This window comes from Sminthopsis crassicaudata, chromosome 2, assembly GCF_048593235.1.
Source record: "Sminthopsis crassicaudata isolate SCR6 chromosome 2, ASM4859323v1, whole genome shotgun sequence".
Taxonomy (NCBI): domain Eukaryota; kingdom Metazoa; phylum Chordata; class Mammalia; order Dasyuromorphia; family Dasyuridae; genus Sminthopsis; species Sminthopsis crassicaudata.
Window position 1 is genome coordinate 502,128,124 of NC_133618.1, and position 26,643 is coordinate 502,154,766.

At 43.7% G+C, this 26,643-nt stretch overlaps 1 protein-coding gene across 8 annotated transcripts; it reads right to left on the reverse strand.

Moving 5' to 3' along the window:
* Positions 1 to 219: 219 nt before the first annotated feature.
* On the reverse strand, positions 220 to 15,954 carry FAM78A (family with sequence similarity 78 member A). Of its 8 annotated transcripts, none has more exons than XM_074293901.1 (3): positions 14,990 to 15,954; positions 13,362 to 14,673; positions 220 to 1,033 (listed from the first exon to the last, which is right to left on the reverse strand). In XM_074293901.1, the coding sequence occupies exons 2-3, from the start codon at positions 13,682 to 13,684 to the stop codon at positions 505 to 507; spliced, it is 852 nt and encodes a 283-aa protein (XP_074150002.1). In that variant the 5' UTR covers positions 13,685 to 14,673; positions 14,990 to 15,954; the 3' UTR covers positions 220 to 504. The 8 variants fall into 8 exon arrangements, with proteins under 8 accessions (XP_074150002.1, XP_074150001.1, XP_074150003.1 ...); XM_074293900.1 differs by having other exon boundaries at positions 13,362 to 14,677; XM_074293902.1 differs by lacking the exon at positions 14,990 to 15,954 and adding an exon at positions 14,821 to 14,901 and having other exon boundaries at positions 13,362 to 14,546.
* Between the last annotated feature and the right edge of the window lie 10,689 nt (positions 15,955 to 26,643).

A 26,643-nucleotide genomic window follows, 5' to 3' on the forward strand; every position in this document is an offset into this window, starting at 1 on the left:
TGGATTGCTCCAAGATCTTGGGTTTCCTTGATGAGGGGACTCTCCCCTCCCACATCCTCCCCATGAATCTTGCAGAGAAAAGAGGGAAAAAAGAAAAACTCAAAAGTTTTTTTTTTTTGTTTGTTTCATCAAGTCTGTTTCGAGCGAGTAACTGAAACTCAGATCATAACCAGAGAAGGGAAAAGAGAGAGGGGAAAAACCAAAGGCTGAAAGTGGAAATAAATGAAAAGGGATTGTGTATTTTTACTTTGTTCCTCCTCTCCCCACCACCCTTCTCCTGCTCCTCAGAGAGCAGGTGATGAGGAAACCCCAGGTGAGGTCTTCCCTGGAACTTTAGCACAGTGAAATCCGTCCCACTGGAGAAGGTAGAATGGTTGCATTTTTGTTGAATGACTAAAAAGTGCATTTTGACTTTGTTTTGATCATTATTATTATTATTTGTTTGTCTTAAACTAGCAGATCAGAGCGTGTTCTCCTCCCATTCGGTGCCAGGACCCCTGCTCGTTACCGGTGTTTGGGAGGTATCACCACGAGAGGCTGCCCATCCCTCGGCCTCCACATGAGGACTTGAGCATCATTGGCATTCGGTTTGACAAGGGCACTGGGTGGTATTGGCTCATTCTTACTCAGGATCTGGGGCTGCTCTTGGGCAGTCGGCTCCCGAAGCTTGGCACGTTGTCCCAAGGGCCTGTTGGGATTCACCTCGATGTTGAGTTGCATCCTCCAGTGGAGCGTCTGGAGAATGACCATGTCGTTGGTGGCTGTGTTGGTGGCCACCAGCCAGGTGGTGAAGCTCTGATCTCGGTAGATGCTGGTCAGTTTGGCCACGTTGCTCTCGCTGACCGGCACCGCCCACGTGACACTGGGGTAGAAGTTGTCGTTCATGCTGATGATAAACTTAGAGTCTCTTTTGGTGGGGCCCACAATGGTGCAGGTCTCTGTGGTGTTGCCGTACCAAGGGTAGTTCACCCCATCTGAGTCACTGATGGCCTGGATCTTCCCTGTTTGAAGGTCTGGGAGCTCCCAGCTGGACCTGGAAACAAGGACTTTCATTTAATTCACCCTTCTTAGGATTTCACCCACTCTGTCCCTATGCATGAGAACTAATACTCTCCCCATTGAGACTTAGGCTCCCAGATTCCCCCTCTCTCCTCAGGCTCAGCCCCGAGATCAGGCTAATGGTCGTCATTGGCGCAAGGTCAGATCCAAGAAGCTTCGGGGGCTACTGGGGTCTCAGCCACTGTCTAGTTTGCCCCCCGCCCCCAGACAGATGAGTAATTTCTGGGCTGGGACGAGAAGAATCTCTCCACAATTTGAAAATAAGCTTGCAGCCAGAGGCCGGGCTACAACCTGGCCTTGAAGTAGAATGGCTGCCCCCCTTTCTCTCTCTGCTTTTGGTTCCCCCACCAAGAAAGTTCTCATGGCGTAGGGCAGGATTTGAAAGCTGAGATCTGAGCCCTGGTCCTGCCACTGGGCTCTGGGCTCTGCAGGATCTCAGGGAGTGACAGTCCCCCCTCAGTTGGTTCATCTTTAAAATGGTGCCCTTGGACTCAGTTTGGTAAGGTCCCCTTTCCAGCTTTAAATCTATGTTGTAGGTGAATGGGGAGGGGGCAACATCGAGTTAATAGCTAATAAAACTTGTTAAATGCTGCTGTGTGACAGGTACTGTGCTGAATGCTGAGCAGGCAAAGGACAAAGCTCCTCAAGGAGCTCACAATCCCAATGCCCCAAAAGGATTTTCTCCTACTTGGAAAGTGTCGGGATTAAGTTTGTTGTTATTGTTCAGTCATTTCAGTTGTGTCTGAGCCTCCTCGACCCCATTTGGGGTTTAATTGGCAAAGACAATGGAATGGCTACCATCATTTCCCACTCCGGGCCATGTCACAGAAAACTGAGGCAAACAGACAGGGCAAAGTGACCTGCCCTGCGCTCCCTGCACGGTCTGCGGCTGTATCTGAACTCAGGAAGGCCAGTCTTCCCGACATCAGGCCCGAGCCTTCTGTCCATTGCTCTAACTAGCTGCACTGGCATTAAGTTAATGTCCTTCAAAAGAGGGAACCATGTCGAATCAATAGGAGCACTGTTTCTGAAAGAAGCGTTTACCAGTCGCCTCCACTCATCATTGTGTCTTGGTAAGCCTGGAAGCCGTAGTGCCCCTAGGTACAGTGGGCCTCCCTGCTAGAAAGTCAGCTGCTCGAGGGCAGGAACTGCCTCTCTTTCTCTGTGTGGACCCCCTCCCCCCCAGCACGGTTGGCCCAGAGCAAGTACTTGGTACCTGGTCGTCATTTATATTTTCATCCATAGGGATGGAATGCTCTTGTTTTCCCTCCTCCCTCAAGGCCTGGTTATAAGCACCACTGGTCCCAGGACCTTCTGTCCTGCTTACACAATGGCCTCCCCACATGCCATCGCTTTGACTTATGGTTCGCAGTGTGAGTAGCCCACTTCCCCCTCTGAAAAGAGAAGTTTCTCCTGTCTCAGCACGAGTTAAGCTTGTGACTGCACCGAGCAGCCGGGGAGCCCTTCAGGACGCAGCCGAGAGGAGCCAGGTCCCCTGGAAGAGCTGAGCAGGCTGACGTGGCCAGGTCTGGGGTCTCCTGGGCTGCCATCAGCATGACTGGTACATACATACACTAAGATTCCAGCACAGAGCATCTTTTACAACAGGGTCCATGGAAGAAATAACTAAGAGCCACGATCGGGGATGTGCTGGTAAATGTTTAACAATCAGCTCTCCTTGAGGGGGAAGGGAAAGGAGTCTGACAAACATTTAAATTTAATCTTGCATTATATATATATTCTTCTCCATTACTTTCTTTTTTAGGAGGGGAATGGAGAGGCAGTTGGGGCTAAGTGAAGTGCCTGAGGCTGGATTTGAACTCAGGTATTAGTGATTTCAGAGCTAGTGCTCCACCCACTGCACTTTCTAAAGCTGCCCCTCCATCACTTTCTAAGTCCAGACAATCAACAAAACAATAACTCAAACCCTAATTTGTAGCATTTGCCTAGGTGTCAATGCTTCTACCGAAAATCTGACAATTAGTTCTTGGGCCTGTAAGAGCTAATTACAGCACACCCCTGGAGGGAAATTCTCAAGAGCATCTGTTTTTACAGATGAGAAAACCAAGACCTCCAATAGGAGAAGCAGTTTACCCAAATCAAACTATTGGGGGGGAGAGGAAGGGAGCAGATTCAGAACCAGGACCAGGTCATCTGATTCCCAGTAGAATTCACTTTCCACCACATTACACCTTCTCCTGACATAATTCAGATCTCTAATGCTCAAGTCCAGGACAAGAAGCATCCTGGAGAATTCCCTGCAAACCTCTTGTATGAATCAGCATAGCTTCAAACACGTTCCCTCTTCCGGTTTTTGTCATTCCAGCATAATTCAGTGTTAGTAAACGGGAACCAGAGTAACATGAAAAATCAGGGCAGTCATTTTGCCCAGCCGTTTGTTTTTTATTAAAATGCTCCCTGATGGCTCAAGGGCCTTCCTAGAAGCCTATCTCATTAGTGACCTTGCTGGGCTAGATTTTAAGCCACTGAAGCTCCCCTGAAAGCAGCTGGCCAACCTGACCTCATTTTGGTAAAACCCCCACCCTAACATCTGGAGACTCTTGTCTGAGCACAGCACAGTTACCACCTGACCCAGCCAGTCCCCGGCAGCAAGAGGAGCAGGTGAAATTATAGCAGTTGGCCAGGTAATTCAACTCCCCTTCCTCTCAGGGCTCTGCTACATGTTTCAAGTAAGTCATTTTGCATTTTAAAGAGCCTGTAGAAAATACCTCTTTGGGTGTTGGGGTTTTTTTTTAAAACAGCAATAACCACCTTGGACAATATCATTAGCACCTCCTGTGCCTTTTACCTATGTTTTAAATGAAAGGATTCTAACTTGGGGTCTCTTAAACCTCTTTTATAAAACATTTTAATAACTGTATTTCTGTATAATCGATTTTTTGTAATTTTGTACATCTTATTGTATTCATTTAAAAACAATATTCCGAGAAGGGACCCATAGATTCCATCAGACAAAAGGTCCATGATTCAAAAAAGATTACGTATCCCTATTTTAAAGGAACAAGAGAATAAATAGAGGGAAAAGTTTAAAAATAACTTTCTCCCCCCTGGTTTTGACTTCAGATTGACTTCAAAAAAGCTTAGGAGGAGCTTATTTCTAAGGTGCTAGGCCAAGAAACTGATACAAAACTTTAGTAGATCCCTTAAATTTACGTGGATCTTTGGGAGTTTTCTTTCCTCTCAATTTGGAAATAGGGAGAATTCAGTTGTAGGAGTCCAGTACTCAGTAAAAGCCCAAGAAAGAGGAGCTGCAGCTGCCAGCCAAGCAGTGTTGTCTCTTGTAAAATATTATTTAGGATTCAACTGTCAGAATGACCTGGGAAATGGCCCTCCTTGCCCACTCTCCTAGAGTGAGTCATATTTTAAGAACATCAGAAATGTCATTGTGGATCAGCCCCATATACCATCTCACCGAGAATTCTCTGACTTGGGAGCCCCAAGGGATTGTTTGAAGGAGGGCATGGTGTCCTCCTGTGACGTCAGTCTCTGAGGTTAGAAGTTAGAGGTCAGAGTAGCAGGAGGCAGTGAGAAGGGCCTCAGATTTGGTACCAGAAGCCAAATTCCAATTCTGCTGTCCACAACCTATAACGACTTTGGACGAGTCATTTAATTTTCTTCATTTCCCTCCACTGTAAGATGGGCTCTCTTAAGGGCTCTTTCCTGCATTTATTTAAAGACCTTTGTAATCTTTTCATATTTGTAGCCTCTATCACCCTTTTGAGGGTCAGAGGTTCCCAAAATTCCTACCTCTTGGCTAGAGCAGGATGGCTTTTGCCTGTCCTTAAACTACCTCTTTTCAAGCTTCAAGGGTCACCCCCTCCTTGGTCTGTGATTCTGCAAATTGGTGAACCCCACATCCATGGCTTTAGTCCTTCCCCATTGGATAGACTTTGATCCTCTCTCTTTCTCCCATGCCCTTCATCTTTCCATCCTGAAAAGCCAATCCTTTTTAGTCTTTTCATCCACTACAACCCAGTCAAGTCGAAAAAGAACATTAATTTCCCTTACAATCCCCTTTTATCCTCTACTGAGGGTGGGAGCCAAGTCTAGATGAACTTCATTCACTGGATCTCAAAATAGAAGCTGCCTAAAAAAAAGATGCTTCTCCAACCTCTCCAAACCCCCCTCCCCCCAGTTCTTGGAGTCTGGAGACCTGGGGCAAATGCTAGTGGAAGAAACCCACATTTCAGATTTAAACAGTTCATGAAGAAACGAAAGGGCTCAAGTTGTTTGTCGTCACACTATGATCCATAGATTACTATAGTTACCAAAGATCACAGTGAAGCCTCAGGCTCTCAAATTCCATTTGAGATCTTTCTCCATCTTATCAACATAACTTCTAGAGTTGGAAGAGGAATCTTTAGAGGGCATCAGATTCAATCTTCCTTCATATAGTTCAACATATCCAAAGCCCTTAGTGGAACCAGAAAAGCTCCCTGAAGAGTAATTAGACTCACAGACATCTTGTAACACACCTTGAGGAAAAGGCACTTTAGAAAGATGTTTGGACATATATGCCCCTAATTGGGTATTGCCAATTGAGTTTCCATTTCTTATTCTAGACCCCAGTGGCAGCAGTTCCAGCCCAAACAATCCATCCCCGGGATGTGTTTAGCTACAATCCTAGAAAAGCCTCCAGACCATATGACTCTGGAGAGTTGCAGATAATGAGGTAATCAACGGTCTGTTTTCCTATGAGTTAAGAGATCATGGGATCACAGATTTAAGTCTAGAAAGGACCCTAGAGATCATCTAGTCCAGCCTCCTGATTTTACAAAGAAAGAAACTAAAGTTGAAAGAGGTTAAGTGATTAATCCAGAGTCACATAGCTTATTTGTGTCTGAGGCAGAGTTTGAACCCAGGTTTTCCTGATTCTCAAAGACCAGTCCTCAACGATGTGGGCTAGACAGTGGTACAAAACCATGATGATTTACCACCACCGCTACCCCTGCTCCCCAAAGACTAGCTAGGAATCTGAAAGACTCTCTGCTAGAGAGAGTAAGCTGACCAGTATTAGGGAACTAGCCCTTTCTGAAGGTTGTGTCTGTAGACCTGAGGAATTAAGAGAACCGGAGATCTTTGGCACTAAAAGGGATTTCCAAGTTAGGCTATGTAACCAGCAATTTTAAGGCCAAAAGAATCCCAAAGCTATATCATACATATCCTTAGTGAGTGGCCATTGTACTGAGAAGGAAAACTTGGAAACTTCTTTTCAGACTTGATTTGGACTCTCTATAGTATCTTTCAGCTCAGTATTATGACCCTAAAATCCCAAGAAAGAGCTAAAGTCCTTTCTGATCGACAGAATTTGAGTCTACCCACAATGAGAAAGAAAGGCACTGGATATGGACGTGGTAGGACTCCAGTTCAGACCTTGGCACTGCTATTCTACTGCTACATAACTCTGAGCAAATCATTTAAAACTCTTGACTCCTCAATTATACAATGATGAGATGACCTCAAAGAGCCCTGCTGACTCCAGAATCTATGATCCTATCTCATTCTTGGGCAGACTTTACAAAGACAAGCACCAAATGTGAGTTATCTCAAACTCTTATCTTCTTCTTTATCCTATCTTTTGGGATCTGAACTGGGAGATAAACCCCAGAAAAGGTCTGGACCTTGACTCCACTTGACAATTAGTAGCTTCTCCCAACTGAAGGTTCTACTCTGTACTTTAGGAGAAGGAACCCAAGGACAATAAAGAGTTTATTTTCAAGTTTCTTCCACAGCTCAAATTCCCTTCCAGACAGGATTGGACAACTTCCCTAAATCGGACCAGGCAGTCTGCCACGAGAGCAGCATTTCCTGCACAGGCTCCTTCTGGTCCCAGCTCTGTCACTAACTAGCTGGATGATTGTGACCAGTCACTTTACTTCTCAGGACCTCATTTTCCACATCTGTAAAATGAGGAGACTAAACTAAATACTCTCAAAATTCTAAAGTTCTATAATTGCTCATCCAACTAACCCTAAAGATAAAAAAATATGAGTTACCCCAAAAACTAACACCCAAGTCCTTTCCTGGGTATTCTGGCCCTGTCTAGAAATTCCTTTTCCTTTTACCTTTTCCTGTTTTCACCTGAAAAAGCATGGGGGGGGGGGAAGAAATGCCTCAAAGAGAAATCCAGAGCTTGAGTTATTCTGTCCAAAGCCTTCTCTTTCCTTCTTTGTCCTTATCTACCCTGCCACATCCCATACTCCGGAACCTTTGGGGTCTGAAACATATGGCCCGGGGCTGATATCCTTCCTGGGTGAGAACCAGTTATAAGGCAAGGCAAGTTTACAACAACTTCCACAGCTGGAAGTAAAAGATATGGGTTGTTAACATCCTGCCCAGGGGCAGGCCTACTGGGATTCCTCCGGGGGCATTCGCTTAGCACTTCCTCAAAACCCAGGAGCTTTGAAACTAGGGCTCCCTCCTTGACACATCCTACGGCAGCTGCGGCCTTGCATTTGTGGGGCCTGCCTTCCTCCGTTAGAGAGGAAGTCTGAATTGTTCTCTGCACAGGCACACGCTGCAGGAAGAGATCGCACATTCAATGTGGAACTTCCCTCCCCTTGGCCATTCTGGTGAACAGCTGGAGATTGCCAGGCCTCATCCGGCTTCCTAGCCACAGGAGAGGACAAGTCCCAGGGTGTCCCTCTCCAGCCTGATCTCCCCTTGGCCAGAAGTTCCCCTTTCACTCCTCAGAACCCCCCACAAATACAACCTTTTATAGCATGGGATGTTGAGCCAGAAGGATCCTTAAAGAGAATTTTCAGAGGAAGAAGTGGGGACAGAAATTGAATTAAGAGATTTTCTCAAGATTATACTTCTTGGCTTGATGACACTAAAAACTCTTGGAACTTGCACCCCAAACATCCTCCTTCCCCCTAATCTTTGCAACTAGGCCTGTGACCTCAAGCCAAGGTGTAGGGGAAAGGGGCTAGCAGCAGCCAATGTCGCTGTGTCTCCCACACAGGCAAGAGCTTGTGACTTATCGTTTAAAAGGCTTCTCTGTGGAGATGACAGGTGGCGGGTGAAGAATTGCGGAGGAGGGGGTTGTGGAGGCAGGTGTCTTGAAAATGAACAGTTGATGGGGGCTTCAAGCTTTTAAAGTAATGTGGGCTGGACCCAAAATTGTATTGAATCCATTTAATCTGGCATCAAGAGATTTACTCTCCATTTCACAGATCTCCTTATCCACAAATTTAATGTTATCAGTTGTTACCATTGCGCTTACTGCAGAGTTCTAGAACACAGACTGTCAGATGTGGAAGAAACTTTAGAATGTCCCAGATCAGATCTGGAAGGGACCTTAGAACACCCCAGGTCAGAACTGGAAAGGGGCTTGGGCCGTAGAATGTCAGAAGCAGATGGTAATACAGAACGTAACACCAGATAGGGGACCAGAGCTCATTAGTCCAACTCTCTCACGGGGACAGTGGCCCAAGGTCACAAACTGTAAAAAGACAGAGCCTGGGAATCAGCTAGAATCCAGGCTTCTATTGATTCCCAGTGTATTTCTTCTTTCTGTTAAATTTGCTTACATTGAGTCAGAGCAGCTAGGTGGTGCGCTGGAAAAAGTGCCAGGACTCTATAAAGCCAGGAAGACTCATCTCTGCCTGAGTTCAAATTCAGCCTCAGACTCTCAGTGTGAACTTTCTTAACTTAAATGTGTCACTTATTCCTGTTTGCCTCAATTTCTCTCATCTGTAAAATGAGCAGGAGAGGAAATAGCAAATCACTCTAGTGTTTTTGCCAAGAAACTCTCCAAATGGGATCCTTGGTGAGTCCGAGAGACTGAACGACAAATACTTTATTTAGGTACTGTGAATAGCAGTTGTCAGTGGACTTATTTTTAATAAAGTACATGTACAAAAGTCAAATATCCTATCCCAAATATTAAAAAAAAAACCTGATCACTACAGTTCACTGAATGCAGTTTAATTTTCCCAAGATGTCCTGTTTATTTGCCTTTTTATATAACTCCTGCTAAACTGGTTCATATCGACTAGATTTCCCATCGAAATCTAGTTGCACATTCTGACTCGTTGGAAAACACAGAACTTAGAATCAAGAAGATTTGACTTCCAAAATTTGCTCTGCTGCTAGGGAGATACCATAAGTCACAATCTCTGTGGGTCTCAGTTTACTTCTCCACATCAAGGATTTGGACAGTTTATAAAGGTCTCTGCCAGTCATAAATGCTAGGAAGTGTCCAGATCTGCTCCAAATGAGCTACCTCCTCTTTACATGAAGATATCAAATGAAGTAACACATATAAAGTGCTTTGTAAAAGTGTGTGCGGTGGGATAACACTGCATTTTATATAGATATACATAGATTAATAGTGTATATTTGCATGTATATGCATATTCATAGACACTCATATGCATGTAAGACTATGTGTTTATGTATGTAAATACATCCACAAATCCAGCCTTAGACATTTACTAGCTGTGTAACAATGGGCAAGTCACTTAATCTCTAGTTACCTCAAATTTTTTTCATCTGTAAAGTGGGGATAATTGCTCCAGAGTTGTTTCAAGGATCAAATGAGCTAATAGTTGTAAAGTGCTTAGCACAGGACTTGGCACATAGCAAGCAATATATTAATCTTATAATTATTTCTACAAATGTGTACATACACAACTTCATGCATATGCAAATGTGTGTTGCAATCATAATGTATGTATTTTACAGATATAAACAAGTATAGAAATGTGTACAATATGCAGATACCTTGGCAATAGAAATATATATATACATATATATACATGCATACATAAATATGTCAGTTATTCTAATACATGCACATTTGCAAAACATTTTAAAAACATTATCTCACTTGCTATCTCCACATAAGGGGAGGTAACTCACCTGGAACAGACCTGAACATATCTTAGCATATACATATATACATATACAAATGTAAGCTATTCACTTTTCAGTTATTTTTTTTTTCGGTAGTGTCTAGCTCTTCATGACTGCATTTGAGGTTTTCTTGGCAAAGATATTGAAGTAATTTGCCATTTCCTTCTCCAGCTCATTTGAGAGAAGAGAAGACTGAGGCAGCACACAACTGATAAGTATCTGAGGCCAGATTTGATTAATCAATCACTTAACAGAATTGTATGCCTTCCAAAGGGTCTGGGAATCTTCTCTGTTCTCCTATCCACATGCGTGCCCCTTATCCCCAGTCAAAGAAGAGGGAAACCCAGACCCAAGAAAACCAAATGACAGACATCTAGCACTATGACAGGCACACTGGTTTTGTACTAGGGTCAGCTTTGAAAGTCAGTGTAAGGAGAGGGGACTGGCAAAGAAGGGAAATGACTGGGAAAGATGAGGAGAAAAGGAAAGAAAGGACCACTAAAAATTTAAAACTCACTGCAATGAGCTCTGTGTGGAAGAGTGAGTCTGCCCTATCAGGCAGGAAGTTCAGGGAGTAGCCGTAATTTCCACGTTCATAATATTGTCGTTTGAACTAGGCTTTCAAAGGGCTTTCACAACAGTAAGGAACACACCCACCCTCAATGGCTCGTCCTTTCTGACAATAACAATAATAAGCCTAGAAAGTGTACCTAGGGGCTAACGTGTCTGCCCCAGCTCACAAGATTTTCATTCATAGCTTTTGACTCACGAGTTCTGCATCCAACCTCAAGCTACATTTTGATTTCATTCAGAATCATCCCATTTTAACTCTAATAAGAATTTAGCAATCATTTCGTCCAACTTTTCGTCTTTAGAGGTGAGAAAATTGAGGCCCAGAAATGAAGATTGACCAACTAGCCCAAGGTATCCTTAGGTTAGCCCCTTAGCAGCAGCTAGAATGAGAACACCAATCTCCCGATTGGTCTAGAAACTTTCCCGTTAAAACAGACTAATTTGTAGTGTCATACTCTTACTGAAAATCAAACTGCTCTACACATCTTCTCAACATTTCCCCAACAGATTCAGTATTCTTCAGAATTCCGAGGCCCTTTCTGGTATCGCAATGGAATAAAAGGATAATTTGGTCTTAAACCGCTTGGAGAACCTTCCTTTATAGACAATTGCCTGGGAGGCCTCAAAAAATACAATACATCCCTCTGGGTTTAAGTTTTCATAGGAAAATTCCACAAAGACTGAATTCTATAGAATGTATTCTTTCCTTCTCAGAATGGGGGTGGGCCGGGCTGGGGAGGTGAGAAGGTTAACACAGAACCTGAAATGAATTAATCATTGTTTTTGAGAGTTGAGAGGTTTCGTGCTTGATTAGAAAACTGCATTTAAGTCTCAACAAATCCTTCTTTACTTAAGGTAAGAATTATAAGCTCTTCACTTTGTCTTACCACAATCAATTCCTGCTCTCTTTTAACTTCAAGATCATTAAATGAAAATGGCAAAGGATTTATTTTGCCCAGTCTTTCTTCCCTAATTAACCTTTCTTTCCAGCTTTTCTATTCTATATTAAAAATAGGGGGAAATCCCATTTTCTTTTCAGATTTCCATCTCTGCACAATAAGAAAGGGGTTCTGCAATAGGAATGAGGTAACAAGGGAAGCAAAAGTCCCCTCTGGGACGTGGCTAACTTGGAATTTGTATCTGTCAAGCCAATCCCTTCAGCACCCTTCTACTATCATACCTCTTTTCCTTTGGGAACTGGCTGGCTCTCTCAAAAGGCTGCCACACTTGGAGGTGGTTATTTTAGGCTACTGGATAGAGGTGCTCACATAGTTGTGAGTTTCGACCAATCACATGACCTCGAAGATTCCTTCTAGCTTTCAGATCCTGTGTTTCTATCACATTCAATTCCCCTGGACTTGTCACTCAGGCTTGAACCCCTCTCCTTACAATAGTAACAAAAACAACTGGCATTTGTAATAGCCCTTTAAAATTGACAAAGCATTTTACTTAAAATTATGTGATTTGACCTTCAAAAAACTTTGTGAGGTAGGTACATTGTTATCCTCATTCTGCAAATGAGGGAAATGAGAACGGGAGAGTTTGAGTGACTCGCCCATGACTACACAGTAAGCAGATATTAAAGGTTCCATGGATTCAGATTCAGGAGTCTCTCAATTCTAAGTCCAGCATTCTTTGCACTCTACTACACTTTCTCCCTTCCTTCTGTCATTGTGATTTGGGTCTCCCCCAGGGGTCACCCAAAAACTTTCTCTTCGGGACACAAAGTCCAGAAGGAAGACTGCTTCACTTAGCTCCAGGATCCCCATTGCTTGGTTCTTCCAGTATACCCAGAAAGGAAGGCTTAGTCCTGAGCCCCCAGACTAATCTTTCCCTGTGTCCCTAGCAGAAGAAATTCTGGCAGGACAAAATTTCTGAAATCAGAGTGGGCACCAGGAAGAGCTGTGGTGCTCCTTAGAACCAGCTGGTGTTCTAAACTCTGAATCAACTTGAGCCTTGCTGGCAATGAGAGTGTGTTCTCAGGTTAAAGTGGCCTTCTTCCTCCAGGGAGGAAAGCTCTAAATGCTATAGAAATTGAGTTCCTAAACACCACTTGTTAAAAAAAAAAAAAAAAAAAAAAAAAAAAGCAAGGGCTAAGTAAACCAAGACTACTTATCAGGGATTGGACATCTTGAATGGACTGTATTTCCCTAGACACGAATGGGGATTTAAACACAATAGAAAGTCTAGATGTATCGGGCTAAGCAGATAAATATTTGAAAAGGGCTGTGGTACATCCATTAATCCCCACCAAATGACCACATTCACTTCTTTTTCAGCTACAGAGAATGGGCTCCTCCCTCCCATCTTGCAGAGCTGGGACCCCCTAATGCCCAACCCGAGTTACCCCTGGTCAGCACTAACACCTCTGCAGTAAGGCAGCTCCTTTGCAGCACCCAAGTAGTCCAGATCAGAATGTTCCTTTGCTTTCTCAGCATCTTGCTAAGGGAGACGGGAAAAGGACCTATGGGACAACAGGAACTCCCTAAAGGGGAGGTGGAGCTCAAGCCCCAAAAGGATTAAAAATCTGGAATTCATAGGTCAAGCCATTCTTGAGGTTCTGGCAATTTTCATGTGGGTTTTAATGTCTTTAAGGTCACCAGGCTCCCCTGATGGGATGACAGCCTTCTGTGACATATTGGATACTCTCTGCCACTTACATAAGGAGATGAAACCCAGTTTCTCTTCTCCCTGGGCTACTACCTCAGTCACAAGACAGATAGGTCACCTCGCAGGCCAAAAGCCCGATCCCCCAATTGTTCCTTTCAAACCGTCCCCCCTCCCCCACCCTCGCCTCTAGGGCGCCCACCCCGAAGCCCCGAGAACTTAGGCGTTTCTAAAGTACTCACATGCCCTGCTCCCCATAGTGGTTGTAAAACTCCATGTGGCTGCACGCTTGAATCCAGCCCACGATCCAGGTCTCTTTCTTGGGAATGGGCGGAACGACCACCTGGGCCGAGGCTCGGAAGTGCGGGGTCCGGTAGCGGAGAACCACACTGGACGACTCATCGATGCTGGTGGGGATAGGGTCAATAGAAGCTTTCACATCAATTACCGAAATACTTTCTCGGAAAATTTTGGATTTGCTGCTGATGCTCTGAATACAGCCCATGGCATACAGTACCAGTTTAATTTTTAGGAAATGCCAACAGTCCCAGGGAAGACTAGGCATTGAAATGATAGTTGCTGCTAGATCCAATACAGATCTTCCTATTTCGAAATCTCAAGACTGATATCCATAGGATAGAAAAATCGAGTAGAGGGGCCTTTTCATATCAGTGTCTTTAGCCCGTTTATAAATAAGGATTTTGCTACATTTCAGGAGCAGTGGGGTCTCTCTTCTTCTTTGAACAGGGGGCAAAATCTCAGATATTCTTTGGGTTTTTTTTTTTAAGTTTGAAGTTCAAAAAATAATCATGATGCTTTGATATCCCCAGTCCTTCCTCGTGCTTCGCTCACCAGGAAACACAGGTGGGATACTTTTCCGTGATTCTTTGGACGAAGGAGAATGCTGAGAGACACATAAATAAGGAAGGCTATGTACGGTCCACGCTCCTGCCGCCCTTTCTGCAGAAAATCCACTTCCTGCCCTTTCTCTCTTTACACACGCTCTTTCTCTCTCTCTCTCTCACACACACACAGTGACAGTAATAAATTAAATAGCAGTTTCTCTTAAATCAGGAAAGGAAAAACAAGACACCTCCAGTTTAGCGATGATTTGAGGCTTCCAGAAGCCCGAAGATGGGCTTAGGGCTGTTCCCAAGCCTGCAAGAAATATCCCAAGAAATAAACTCCGAAGGAAGAGCAGCACTAGTTCCCAAGTGGCTTTCACTCTTTGGTGGTGCTTTAAGCAGAAGAGGGAGGGGCGGGGGGTGGGGGGTGAGAGAAAGCACCACCTCACGAGAAAAAAAAAAAAAAAAAGAAGAAGAAGAAGAAGAAGAAGCTATTTCCGATCTTCGGAGCGGGGATCTAACAGTTTCCTACATTGCACCACGTTGTTGATCGCTTTGCAACTCGCTCTCTTCCCCCCAGGGCTGGTGGACTCAGGCAGCACTCCTCCTCCCTCTGTGATCCGACTCTCCCCGTCTGGTCTCCCGTGGCTCTCAGCCGCTGTCCTACTCGGGTGTCTCGCTTCGTCCCCCTGTTCGCTGGTGCGAGGACCTGGCTGAGATGAAGGGACGGATAAGGCTTAAAGGCCTTTCTTAAAGTTAGGCTGAACTTTCGGGTGGGGGTGGGGAGGGAGCGTAGGTAGGCAATGTGTGTTGGGGGCGTCGGGGGGGTGTTGAGCGGCTCCGCTGGTTCCCTGGCTGCTGAGCTGAAACTGCAGCTCTGGTCACTTTCACCGTTCACCAACCCCCTCCCCCCTCCACTCTCCCCTCCCCTCCCCCCAACGCTACCCCCACCCAGTCAAAATCAGCCTTGGGCTCTCGGACACCAGCGAATAATCGCCAACCGTGACATCTTTGCTGACACCCACCTGGCCTGGGGAGGAGGCAAGGGAGGGGGCTCTGCCTTCCAGCTCGCTGCCCGCCGCGGCCCCGAGGGTCCTCAGCCCTCCAGGGCGGCCGTCCTCGGGGGCCAGGGCGCTCGCGCCTCCGGCGGACGCTGCTGCAGCCGCTTCCCCGCCGGCCGGGCGCTCCTTTGCTGGCAGCCGGAGATGTAGCTTGGGCGGGCGGCTGCTCCTTCCTCCGCCTCCTCCTGGTCTTCAGCAGCGCGGTCCGCGGACCGGGGACCTCTTCCGCCGGCCTCCGCCCGGGCGCAGGGAGAGGACGCCCGGCACAGGGTGCCCCACGCTCGGTTTTATCCCGTTAGCTCCCCTGCGCTCGCGCCCAGCCCCCGCCCCCCTTGCGGTCTCGGGTTCGCTGCCCTATTTGTGTGCCCGCCCGCTGGCTCGGGCTCTGCCGGGGAACTCGGGCGCACGGGCTCCGAGAATCGCCTCACTCACCTGCCCCCTCTAGCCGGCTCCAGACCGTGGCACCCCGGCGGCTACGTCCGCCTTCCGGAGCCCCTTCCCCAGCCGCGGGCGGGCGCGCTGCTCCTGGCTCATAGCATTTGCCCGCCCGTGCCCCGGCGGCGCTCCCCCGCTCCCGCCCCACGCCGGGCTCGGACACCGGTCGCGGGGCCAGGCTCCTCGTGCAAGACAAGCGGGGGCAGCGAGGCGCCCTGCCCTCAGCCTGCGGGGCGCTTCCCGGGCGGGCGCGGCGGGGCGGCGGGGAGGTTGGTCTGGCTTGGTTTTCCCCCACCCCCCGAATCTCCGCGTTTATTTTATAATCATTGTGTTCAGTACGTGCTGCTGTCAGCTCCGTGGCCGCCGCCGCCGCCTTCTAGCTCAGGGCAGCCCCCCAGCCCGCCTCAGTTTCTGCTGCGGCATCCGAAAGACAACCAGGTCAAACTTTGCAGAAACTCGTCCCCCCCCAGAGCCCGCCTGCCCCTGGCATCCTCCCGCAGCCCAGCTGTTCCTGCGGACTCTCCCAATAGGCAGCTCCCCCTACGACCGCCTCTCCAGTCAGCCCCAACCCGATTGCTGCATTCCGGGTTCCCTACCTCTCTTCCCACCCCCGCCCCCTTATAATTCTCCCTCTCCCTCTCTTTCTCCCTTCGTTGAGATGCAGCTGATGGAGCTAGACCTCTCCAGGTTTAAAAAAAAAAAAAAAGAAAAAGAAAAAAAGAAAAAAGGCATTTCCTTTTCACCAACCCCAGGAATTCTGGGTAGTGTAGTTTGGGGGTTTTTTGGGGGGGAGGAGAATAGTGGGTTTCTCCTACCCCTCCTTCATCTGGAGGAAAGAGATGTTTCTATTCGGAGCTGTGGGTTTCTTAATACTTCATCTCTTCGGGTCTCGAGAATACCTTTTACAGGTAGCGGGATAGGGTGGGGGTGGGGTAATGAGAACACACGTGATATCTCTGGTTAACCAGGTCTGTCTTGTTGGACTGTGTATTGGGACGGTTGTCTCTACGCAAACAGTGCACTGGATCCGCAGGACCAAGAAAGGGGCCTTCTTTAAGTAGGGAATAAAAACGGGATGGAGAGAATCTTCGGTTAACGAGACCCGTACAACAGTAGTACCGTGTCCCTGAAAGGAGAGGGTGACTGGGGACAGATTATTTCTTTGAAGGTACATCTTTCAACCTAAAAACCTACTGAGAATGGAAGATTTTTTTTTTTTTTTTCTTAAGTCCCGGGCTCTTAGAGTCATGCTCACATTATGAGTATTGGTGGCGAGTGAGTCTGACTCAGCTTCAGGAGCCTGGAGAAAAAAGGATGTATGCAGCTAAAGCTAACTGAATTTCCCAAGTGGAGTTTCATCTCAGCAGCCCTGGTGATGATAGCACAATGAACCGCCGGCAAAGCCCAGGTGGTTTGTGATGTCACCCGAAAGAGGCGATGTAATTATAGCCCGGGGGCCATTTCCTGTGGTAGGAATCGCTCTGGTCGCTCCAGTCTGGTTACACGCATTGCAGTGAGTGGGGCAGGTCGTTTTATAGTAAGGAACGAATCAAAAAGCAAATATGGTTTTGATGTTTTTGTAGGGGGGAAAGGGAACAGGGCTTGAGCAAACGTGTGTGACTTTGAACTGGTCCTTTCCCCTCTGTGAGCAAATGAAGGAATTGAATTTGAATTATCTTGAAGTTCCCTTCCATTCCTAACATTCCACGTTCTCTGATTCCAGAAATGAGGAGTGAATGCTGGAATCACTGTCTTCTACTCTCTCAGAACTAGGTTTATTTAAAAGTTGACTCATCTCAAACCAGCCTCCTTCAAAACCACAGAGGAATGTCTTAAATACTGCTCCCTTGCTCCCTCCACCAACCGTTATCAGCCCATTGTTCATTGAAACACATCTTCTGTGATTAACATCAGTGACAAACCTTAGACATCAGATTCCCTTTTGTAATTCTGTGAATATCCCTCTTGAGTAATTCATTCAAAAGGATTGCTTATCTAACTGTATTTTCTTGACAGAAGACAGTTAACCAAAAAAATGTTATTACTAGTACTTTGGTTCCCACTGGGTAAAATCTCAAAATGATGTAATTGAAGGATATAGATCCCTTTCAATCACCTCTGTTTCCATCTCACCAGTTAAGGTGGTTTTGAGCACTAAGTGCCCCAGTCATCCCACTCACTGTACCACTGATTGAACCTTGACCACGTTCTGCTTTATGATGTCTATACTTGTATTGTTACTGAACTTGTACTATAACTTTTTAATTCAAGTTTCTGGAGAATAGGATACAATAGTATCCCAGTTGTCTTTGTATCCTGTTACTTGCATATAATTGTTACCCAGTGGATATTTATAAAATGAATGAATGTGTCCAGGCTGGAAATTTCACTAGAATATGATCTTCTCAGGATCGTGTTAGAATTTTGTATTTATGTATCCTAAGCCACTAAATTGTGCATACTCTTTGACATAGCAATAACACACTGAAGCTTATATTCCCAGAGATCAAATCAAGAAAGATATCAATATGCTAAAAACATATATATTTACAATAGTCCTTTTTGTTCTGTCAAAGAATTGGAATTCAAGGAATTTCTTTCAATTGGGGAGTGGCTGAACAAATTATATGTAATGGACAAATTAGTGTTACCAAATACTCTTCCACCAGAGGACATGACAACAGGAATGGATTTAGAAAAACCTAGGAAGGCATATTGATGGATGCAGAATTAAGTGGGCAAAAATAGGAGAACAATTTATGCAATAATATAAAGACAAACTACTTTGATAAACTTTAAAAATCTGGCCACTATAATTAAACAGGATTTCAGAGGGCTGACAAACTTTGCTACCTATGTCCTTTCAGATGATTCAAATAAGAAATGGGGCATGTTTTTAAATAAGGACAATTTAGGGATTTGTTTTGCTTGTAAATGCATTTGTTAGAAAGATTTTTTTAAATTGGGAAGTAGGAGAAAAATGGAATGCATGTTAATTTTAAAATAAAGTGAATGAAAAAAGTGTATTTGTGTGTGTGTGTGTGTGTGTGTGTGTGTGTGTGTGTGTGTTTGTGATTGAGACAACTGATCCAAAGCCAAGGCCAAAGCCAGAGCCTTCCCCTAAAAGTTTACTATCTATGTTTAATCCATAGATACTTCTTTTGAGAGATTCCACCTTGCCTAGAGAATTGTCCTGGAATTAGAATTATAAAGATCTCAATTAAAATCTTACCTCTGAACTTCACTAGCTATGTGAGCATAGGCAAATAAACAACAGGGAGTTAAGCACTTGCCATGTGCCAGGTACTGTGAATAAAAAGGCAAAAATAAAAAAAAAACCCTTGCCCTTGATGAGCCTACAATAGATCCAGATGAATTTCTCTGTGTGTATATGTGTGTGGGGGGAGTGTTTTGTGTATTATGTTGGGCAAGAGTATGTCAAAGACTATAGGCAAAATGTTTCCAAAGTCAGTCAGGTAGTATAATGGATAGAGCACTGGGCCTGGATTCAGGAGAAATCTAAGTTTAAATCCAGACACTGCCTATGTGACTTAGACAAATCAGCCTTTTTTCGCTTCCTTTAATTCATTGGTAAAATAAAGATAATAGCACCTACCTTCCACGGTGGTGGTGGTGATAATGGCTGTCAATATTTTTAAAGTGTTTTGCACAGTGCCTGGCACATAACATGTAATCCTTACTTCTTTCCATCCTGACCTTGTACAAAAAAAGAGGTTGAACTGGATGACTCAAAGGATGATTTCTTTCTGTCTGACATTCTATAACATTTGCAACCTCTCCATTCTGGGTCCAGATCCCCTTGATTTGTCTAATATGGCTCTTAGGAGTTTTACAAATGGCCCACCACCCCCTCACCCAGAGTGAGTCTCCTGGATTACACCAGGTAAGTGACAAAGATTTGTTTTTCAAAGCAGCTTTTACAGAGCAGAGTGGAAAAGGCTTCTTAAAAAAAACCACCATGAATCTCCTAAAGTCAGAATCATAGACAGAGTTTCCAGGGACACAGGTTGCTCCTGTTCCTTTCCTCTGTCCGCAAAGGTGCTCCAGACAAATGCCCAGTTAGCCTTTGATGGGGAAGTCTTAGCCAGCCCCTGAGCATGCTCACTGTGGCCCTACCAATTTTCCCCATCCTTCAGCACACAGCGTTCTCTGTAGTTCTGTGGGCGTTGGGCATGCAGCAGGCGTTGTCTTGAGCATATGTGTAAACCGCAGTTGCAATTTCATGCTAAGTGTGAATTACCGGCTGTTTGAGAGTAAGAGGAAGGAGGACATCTGTGAGAACTTCTCTCGGTGACATCCTAAGCCCACAGCAAGATCTGAACCACCCCAGAGTCCCGTTTCTGGTCTCCACCCTTCCCAGACATTCCACACAAGCAGCATCACCCTCCCACACCAGAGTCTTCAGTCTCTCAAAATGCAGAAACTGAGACCCTTTCTGACTCCTACAAGAGCTTTCTAATAAAGTAGTCACCAGTCTACAGGAAAGAATGTCGAAAAAACTGTAAAACACAGCACTGAAGACTTGGGGGAATGACTTCAAGCCAAAAGCTGCTTCCGAGGAAGCTTCTTACTGTGAGGAAGCATAAGATGTTGTCACCTACATTCATCAACTTAAAGCCATCTAGACCCAGAAAGCTCAAAGTCACGGGACAAGCCAGAACCCATATGTTCGGATCCCCAAGACCGTCGTGTGTTGTGATTTTGTTTTGTGGTTTTTTTCTTTGTACTGTCCATTCTTTAATCTATTTCATGGAGGGATGAAATTAAAAATACATCCCTATCTATGAACCTCTCCATGTTTCTCTAACCTAGTCCTCAAACAGCTGTTGGGATCTATTACTAGAACCATGTTGAGAGTCAGCTTGAAGGTGCAATTTTCTTCTCCCACCAAGAAAAAAAAGGGAGAGGATCAAGAAAATCTTAGCAAGTACCATGGCTACTTTCCTGTTATGAGGTTATCCATAAAAGCATATTCATAATGAAAATATGAGAACAAGCTCAGCATACTTTTTATATGATCTTGTACAGCAAATCACATCTTCACGGTCCCAAAATCCGATTCTGTTCATTGGTTGTTGGCCAACATTTGACTTAATTTTTGAAAAAAATGTCATGAAATACAATAATAATATTTGACATATTTATAGCACTAATAAACTTTGCCAAGATTCTTTATATTATTTCACTCAAGCCTTACAACAACCCCATGAACATAGGTATCCTATTTTACAGATGAGGAAACTGAGGCTTAGATAGGTTAAGTGGCTTGCCTAAATGATAAATATCAAAGATGGAATTTAAACTCAGGTTTTCCTGATTCCAAGCCCAGTAACAATCAGTGACCTAATAAGGATAGATTTCAAACAAGGCATCAAACAGGGTGGTATCTATATGTTTAACAAAGCTATCCATGGCCACGGAAGATACTCTGTGCCAAGTGTAAATAAAAGAGAGATTCTTTATTAATGGAGAGGTTCTACTATGCTGCTGTTTGAAGATTCTGTACTAATTGCATTAAATCTTGATGTCAGAGAGGCCTTTTATATAAAATCTATGGTTATTCAAGAGAGATTAACTTAACCATCCATGCAGAAAAAGCAAAGTAGATGAAGAATATATGTTGCACAGATTATAAAGCAGCAATATGTATATAATTATTTGTTGTTCAGTCATTCAGTAATGTTTCATTCTTGATGACCACATGGACCAAAGCACACCATCCCCTTCTATCTTTCACTATCTCTCAAAGTCTCTCTCAGCTCATGTTCTTTGTTTTCATGATACTATCTATCCATCTTATCCTTTGCCTATGCTAATCTCCTTTTCTTTTTGCCTTGAATCTTTCCCAAAACCAAGGTTTTTTGCAAGGTCCTTTCCTGTCTTCTCATATGACCAAAATATTCAAGCTTCAGTTAAATATTTATATATATATATGTATATATATATATATATATATATATATATATGTATATATATCACATATAATACCATGTATAATATATAAATATTATTGTAATAATAGGTAACATTTACATAGTATTTACTATGTGCCAGGCACTATGCTAAAATAATTATCTTATTTCAACTCTGGAATATAGGTGTTATTATTATTCCCATTTTACAGATAAGGAAACTGAGGAAAATAGAGACTAAGTGAGTTATTCAAGGTCATACAGCCAGTAAATGTCTTAGGCCAAATATGAATTCAGACCTTTCTGACTCCAGATTTGGTATTTTATCTACTGAGTCAACTAGCTGCCCTATATCTTGAACAGTCACTGCATGTGGGCAATGAACTAGGCCCAGAATTGAAGAGTAGAAAGGAAAGAGAATTGGATCAGATTTGAGAAACAATGTAATGATTTCAGCAACCCCTTTTCATCATGGTGAAAGGCCATCTTCTGAACCCCAGGAATCTCTCAATCATGGTGGTTTACTTCCAATTCAGTCTATGAACTACAACTGAATGTGACTGGAATTCAGCACTAAGAATCAGCGCTCCTCTCCCTTCTCCCCTCCCTATCTCTTCATTTTGGGGGTATCCTTTACCAAAGTCTATGATGCTACAGGACTTTACATCATAGAATACCATGATCTCAGAAGAATCACAATTGCAGGTGACTCAAAGTGCAGGTAAATGTACAAGCAACCTGGTGCAACCCAACAAGTCACATAGGTATGAGAATCTGCATGAAATACCCCTAAAGGAAGAACCTGAAAGGAGATATTTCACTCACAAAGCAAGAGTAAGGGATAATAACAAAGAAATATAGGAAGTATTCCATGAACTGATGTGAAATAAAGTTAAGCAGAAACAGGAAAACAATCTACCAATGACAACATTATACATAGAAGGAAAGAAAAAAAATACTTAAAAGCTGTGTAATTACAATGATCAGTTTTGACTCCCAGGAAAATAAAATAAAATACATTGTTCTCCTTTATTTGAAGGGATGTGGAACTATAAGTGTGAAACATTGCATGTACTGTCAGACTTAGTTGATGTGCTAGTTAGCTTTGCTGAATTATACATCCTGTTATGAGTTACTTAAAGAGAGACAGAGGTATATCTATATCTGAAAATAAAGACAAAAACAAAATATAGCGGTACATATCTTTTTATTTTAAGAGTAGGGAATATACAAGATGCCCAGTCCACGTGCTGCACTGAGATCCCTTAAATATAAAAGAAACCAAAGAAAGTTCTTCAGGCAAATCTTCTCTATGAAGGATTGATTAGAATATATGTATGAGAATCCCATAAGAGAGTGAGGTTTTATTTGAAGAGCTCTTTTTCTACTCTTTGTATAGGGAAAAGTTTATGTTTGTTTATACTTTTCAAACACATAATAATAAAAAGGAATTTAATGTCAACACCATGCAGGATGAGAAGAAATAGAGATGGCTCATGATTTAATGACCAACTTGGAGTAAAGCCTTAGTTCTTTTTTTTTTTTTTAGAATTTTTTTTTCCACAGTATATATGCATGAGTAATTTTTTTATATTATCCCTTGTATTCATTTTTCCAAATTATCCCCCCCTCCCTCCACTCCCTCCCCCCGATGACAGGCAATCCCATACATTTTACATGTGTTACAATATAACCCAGATACAATATATGTGTGTAAATACCATTTTCTTGTTGCACATTAAGTATTAGATTCCAAAGGTATAAGTAACCTGGGTAGATAGACAGTAGTGCTAACCATTTACATTCACTTCCCAGTGTTCCTTCTCTGGGTGTAGTTGTTTCTGTCCATCATTGATCAACTGGAAGTGAGTTGGATCTTCTTTATGTTGAAGATACCCACTTCCATCAGAATACATCCTCATACAGCATTGAAGTGTACAGCAATTTTCTGGTTCTATTCATTTCACTCAGCATCAGTTGATGTAAGTCTCACCAAGCCTCTCTGTATTCCTCCTGCTGGTCATTTCTTACAGAGCAATAATATTCCATAACCTTCACATGCCATAATTTACCCAACCATTCTCCAATTGATGGACATCCATTCAACTTCTACAGTTTCTAGCTACAACAAAAAGAGCTGCCACAAACATTTTGAAAACCTTAGTTCTAAATGGAAGAATTTGCAGGAGCATTTGCTATGACCACTGAGTCTTTCCCTAAAGAGAGAATATCCACTTCAACAGAACAGACAGGATTGCTATGAGCCATGATTTTTTTTTGATTTTTTTTTTTGTTAAAGGGCAGAAAAACAGAGACATTGCTTTTTTTTTTTTTTTTTTCTAGAGTGAAAAATTAAAAGCTGAAATGCCGTTGCTCTAGGAGACAGGATTCTGTTTACAACCCTATTCCCTTCCCCAGTTACTGACCAGAGGGAAAGCCAATAGAAAATTATAGATTATCCTTGCATCTCTAGATAATGGAGGCGTTGCCATAGGGGATGGGGTGGAGGAGGCTTGCTTCACCTGAGATGCTGAGTGTGGTGAGGAAGGGTGGAGAGGGGGAGGGGAGGAGTGTTGAGGGTGGTTGTGTAAATGTGATTCACTTGTGTGGGATTGTCTCTGAATACTTATACTTTACCTCTAACAGACGGAGAAAGAAAAGGAGGGGGGGAAAGGAAGGAAGAAGGGAGAGAAAGAGAGATAGAGACAGAGAAGGAGAGAAGGAAGGGAGGAGGAGAGACCTAGAGAGAAATAGGAAGGTGGAAGGGTGGAGCAGAGAAATAGAGAACGAGGGAAGAAAGGAAAGGGGACAAGGAGAAGAAATAGAGATAGAGACAGAGGGAGGAGAGGAAAGAAAAAGTTGACAGAGAGAAAAGTGAGAGACAAAGAGTGATAGAAAGAGAGAGAGACAGACAGAGAAAAACAGAGAGAGAAAGACAAAGAAAAAAAGACACACACAGAGAGACAGAGAGAGAGGGGAGGAAGGAGAGAGGGAGGGAGAGGGAGGAGAAGGAGAGGGAGAGGGAGGGAGAGGAAGGGCGAGGGAAAAGGAGAGAGAGGGAAAAAAAGGAAGAGGGAGAGGGAAAAGAAGGGAGAAGGAGGGAAAGGTAGAGGGAAGGAAGGACAGGGAAAGAGAGAGAGAGAGAGAGAGAGAGAGAGAGAGAGAGAGAGAGAGAGAGAGAGAGAGAGAGAGAGAGAGAGAGAGAGAGAGAGAGAGAGAGAGAGAATTAACTTCAGAGTCAGAAGGACTTGAATTCAGGTTCTACTTCTGACATATCCTAGATGTGTGATCCTAGGCAAATCACTTGATTTCTCAATGTACCAGACAGCTCTTTTAAGATTAGAAATAGCAGAGAAGGTGGCAACTTGCATTAGAGAGAATTTCATTACCTGAAAGATCTCTATACCAATGAAATCATAATTCCAATCTTTATTTCTATGTTTGTAAGTGCATGATGGAGATAGTTTGGGGTACATATGGAAGGTTCAGGGTTGTTCTTACTAAGAACAATAGCCCATGCTATTCTTTCAACTTCATAAGAGGCAAGGGGGGAAAGAATATTATTTGTAGAGTACCTACCATATCTAAGACCCTGTGCTAAGCACTTTAACAAGCATTATCTCATTTGATTCTCACAATACTGAGTGAGAGGTTATTATCTCCATTTTATAGTTGAGGAAACTGAGGCAAACAGGTTAAGTGACTATCCCAACATCACATGCCCTTAGGCCTTCTTAAATCAGGTCCAGCACTCTGTCTGCTGCTCATCAGCCACCTTTGAAATTATAGATTTAGAGTTTCAGAACTGGAAAGAATTTAAAAGTCACCTAGTTCAATCCCTCCTTATTCCATAATATACTTTTGTAAAGTATTTTTCACATATATAATCTCTTTTGAGCTATGCAACAGCCATGTGAGGTTGTTAGAACAGAGAGTTTCATTTCACATATGGGAAAACTGAGGCACAAATGCATAAGGTCAATGTAGCAAGTCAGAGGTAGAGCTAGTTTTCTTGACTTTGATTGCTGGACATTGCTACCATAGGGTAATAACCTGTATATTCTTTTAGCCTCCACACTGTCTCTACACCCTCTTCCTCATCTCAAATTCAATTCAACAGCAGGAAGCAGCTATCTCCACAATGGAAAACGGGTTGGATGTAAGTGTCTCGCTGCTTCTTGGCAGTCCTGTTGATAGTTGGGCAATGATCTTGGTGCAGGCAAGAAGCAGGAAGACTGCTGGTGTTTCCAGAGTTTCTTTGGAGCTGTGCCACAGGACGGACAGGTTCTGCAGTCTGCTAGAATCACGATCTCCCTCCCCACCCACATCAGGAAAAGGAAATGGAAGGAAGCTGCCCTTCCCTTCTGGTAGAGAGAAAAAATGAGAGAGAGGGAAGGCCTGCCCAGATCCAGAGGTCCGTGGCAGCACTGGGAGTTCTCCAAGGTGCTAAAATAAACCTAGGGAAGGATCAGATTTCTAGACTGAAATAACCCAATAGCAGCAGCCTTAGAAATCTGAACTGAGAAAACAACCCCGGGATGGGAAGGGACTGGGATAAGGAAAGACAGTTATTAATACTACTTTAATATAGATTCCCTTTTCATTTTTGTTTGCTTGCTGTGTTGTATGGCTTCACCCTGGACTGAAGGCAAACTTAGTTTCTCCCCTTTTCCTTCTTTCCCCATAAACTGCATTTTCTCTCCCCACCCCCATCATGGTTCAGTACTAGCTGAACATCATTGCTGCCTTCTCTTTTCCCTTTCCTAACTCTTCCTTCATTTCTGCAGTGCCCATTACCAAAGCCTAGCAAGGTCCTGTCCAATTCTAACACACTATGATTCTGTTAGGTTTTGTTGGTGGTTGGTTATTGTTGGGGTTTTCTCCCTCAGTGTCTAAGAATTGCAGTTAGGTGGCACAGAGGTGCTCAGCCTAGAGTCAGGAAGACTTATTTATTTTCCTGAGTTCAAATCTAGCTGCAGAGACTTACTGTGTGACCCTGGGCAAGTCACTTAACCCTGTTCACCTCAGTTTCCTCATCCATAAAATGAATTGAAGAAAAAAAAATGGCAAACACTCTATCTAGTACCTTTGCCAAGAAAACCCCAAATGAGGTCAGAAAAAGTCAAACATGACTCAAAATGACAATTCAAAAATTTTAGGTTAAGATTTTGCTTGTCCCATCTACTCTCAAGGTGCCATTACTTATTGTCTTTTGCCACAGGTCTCTTCACTTTTCTCATCCTCGGTTTT

What these genes read in the sequence shown, in the direction of transcription:
- FAM78A (XM_074293901.1), bottom strand. Translation starts at nt 13,684, where the DNA reads ATGCCTAGTCTTCCCTGGGACTGTTGGCATTTCCTAAAAATTAAACTG. An exon ending in CACTATGGGGAGCAGGGCAT is followed by an intron (nt 1,034 to 13,361) that starts GTGAGTACTTTA and finishes CCTTGTTTCCAG; the next exon opens with GTCCAGCTGGGAGCTCCCAG.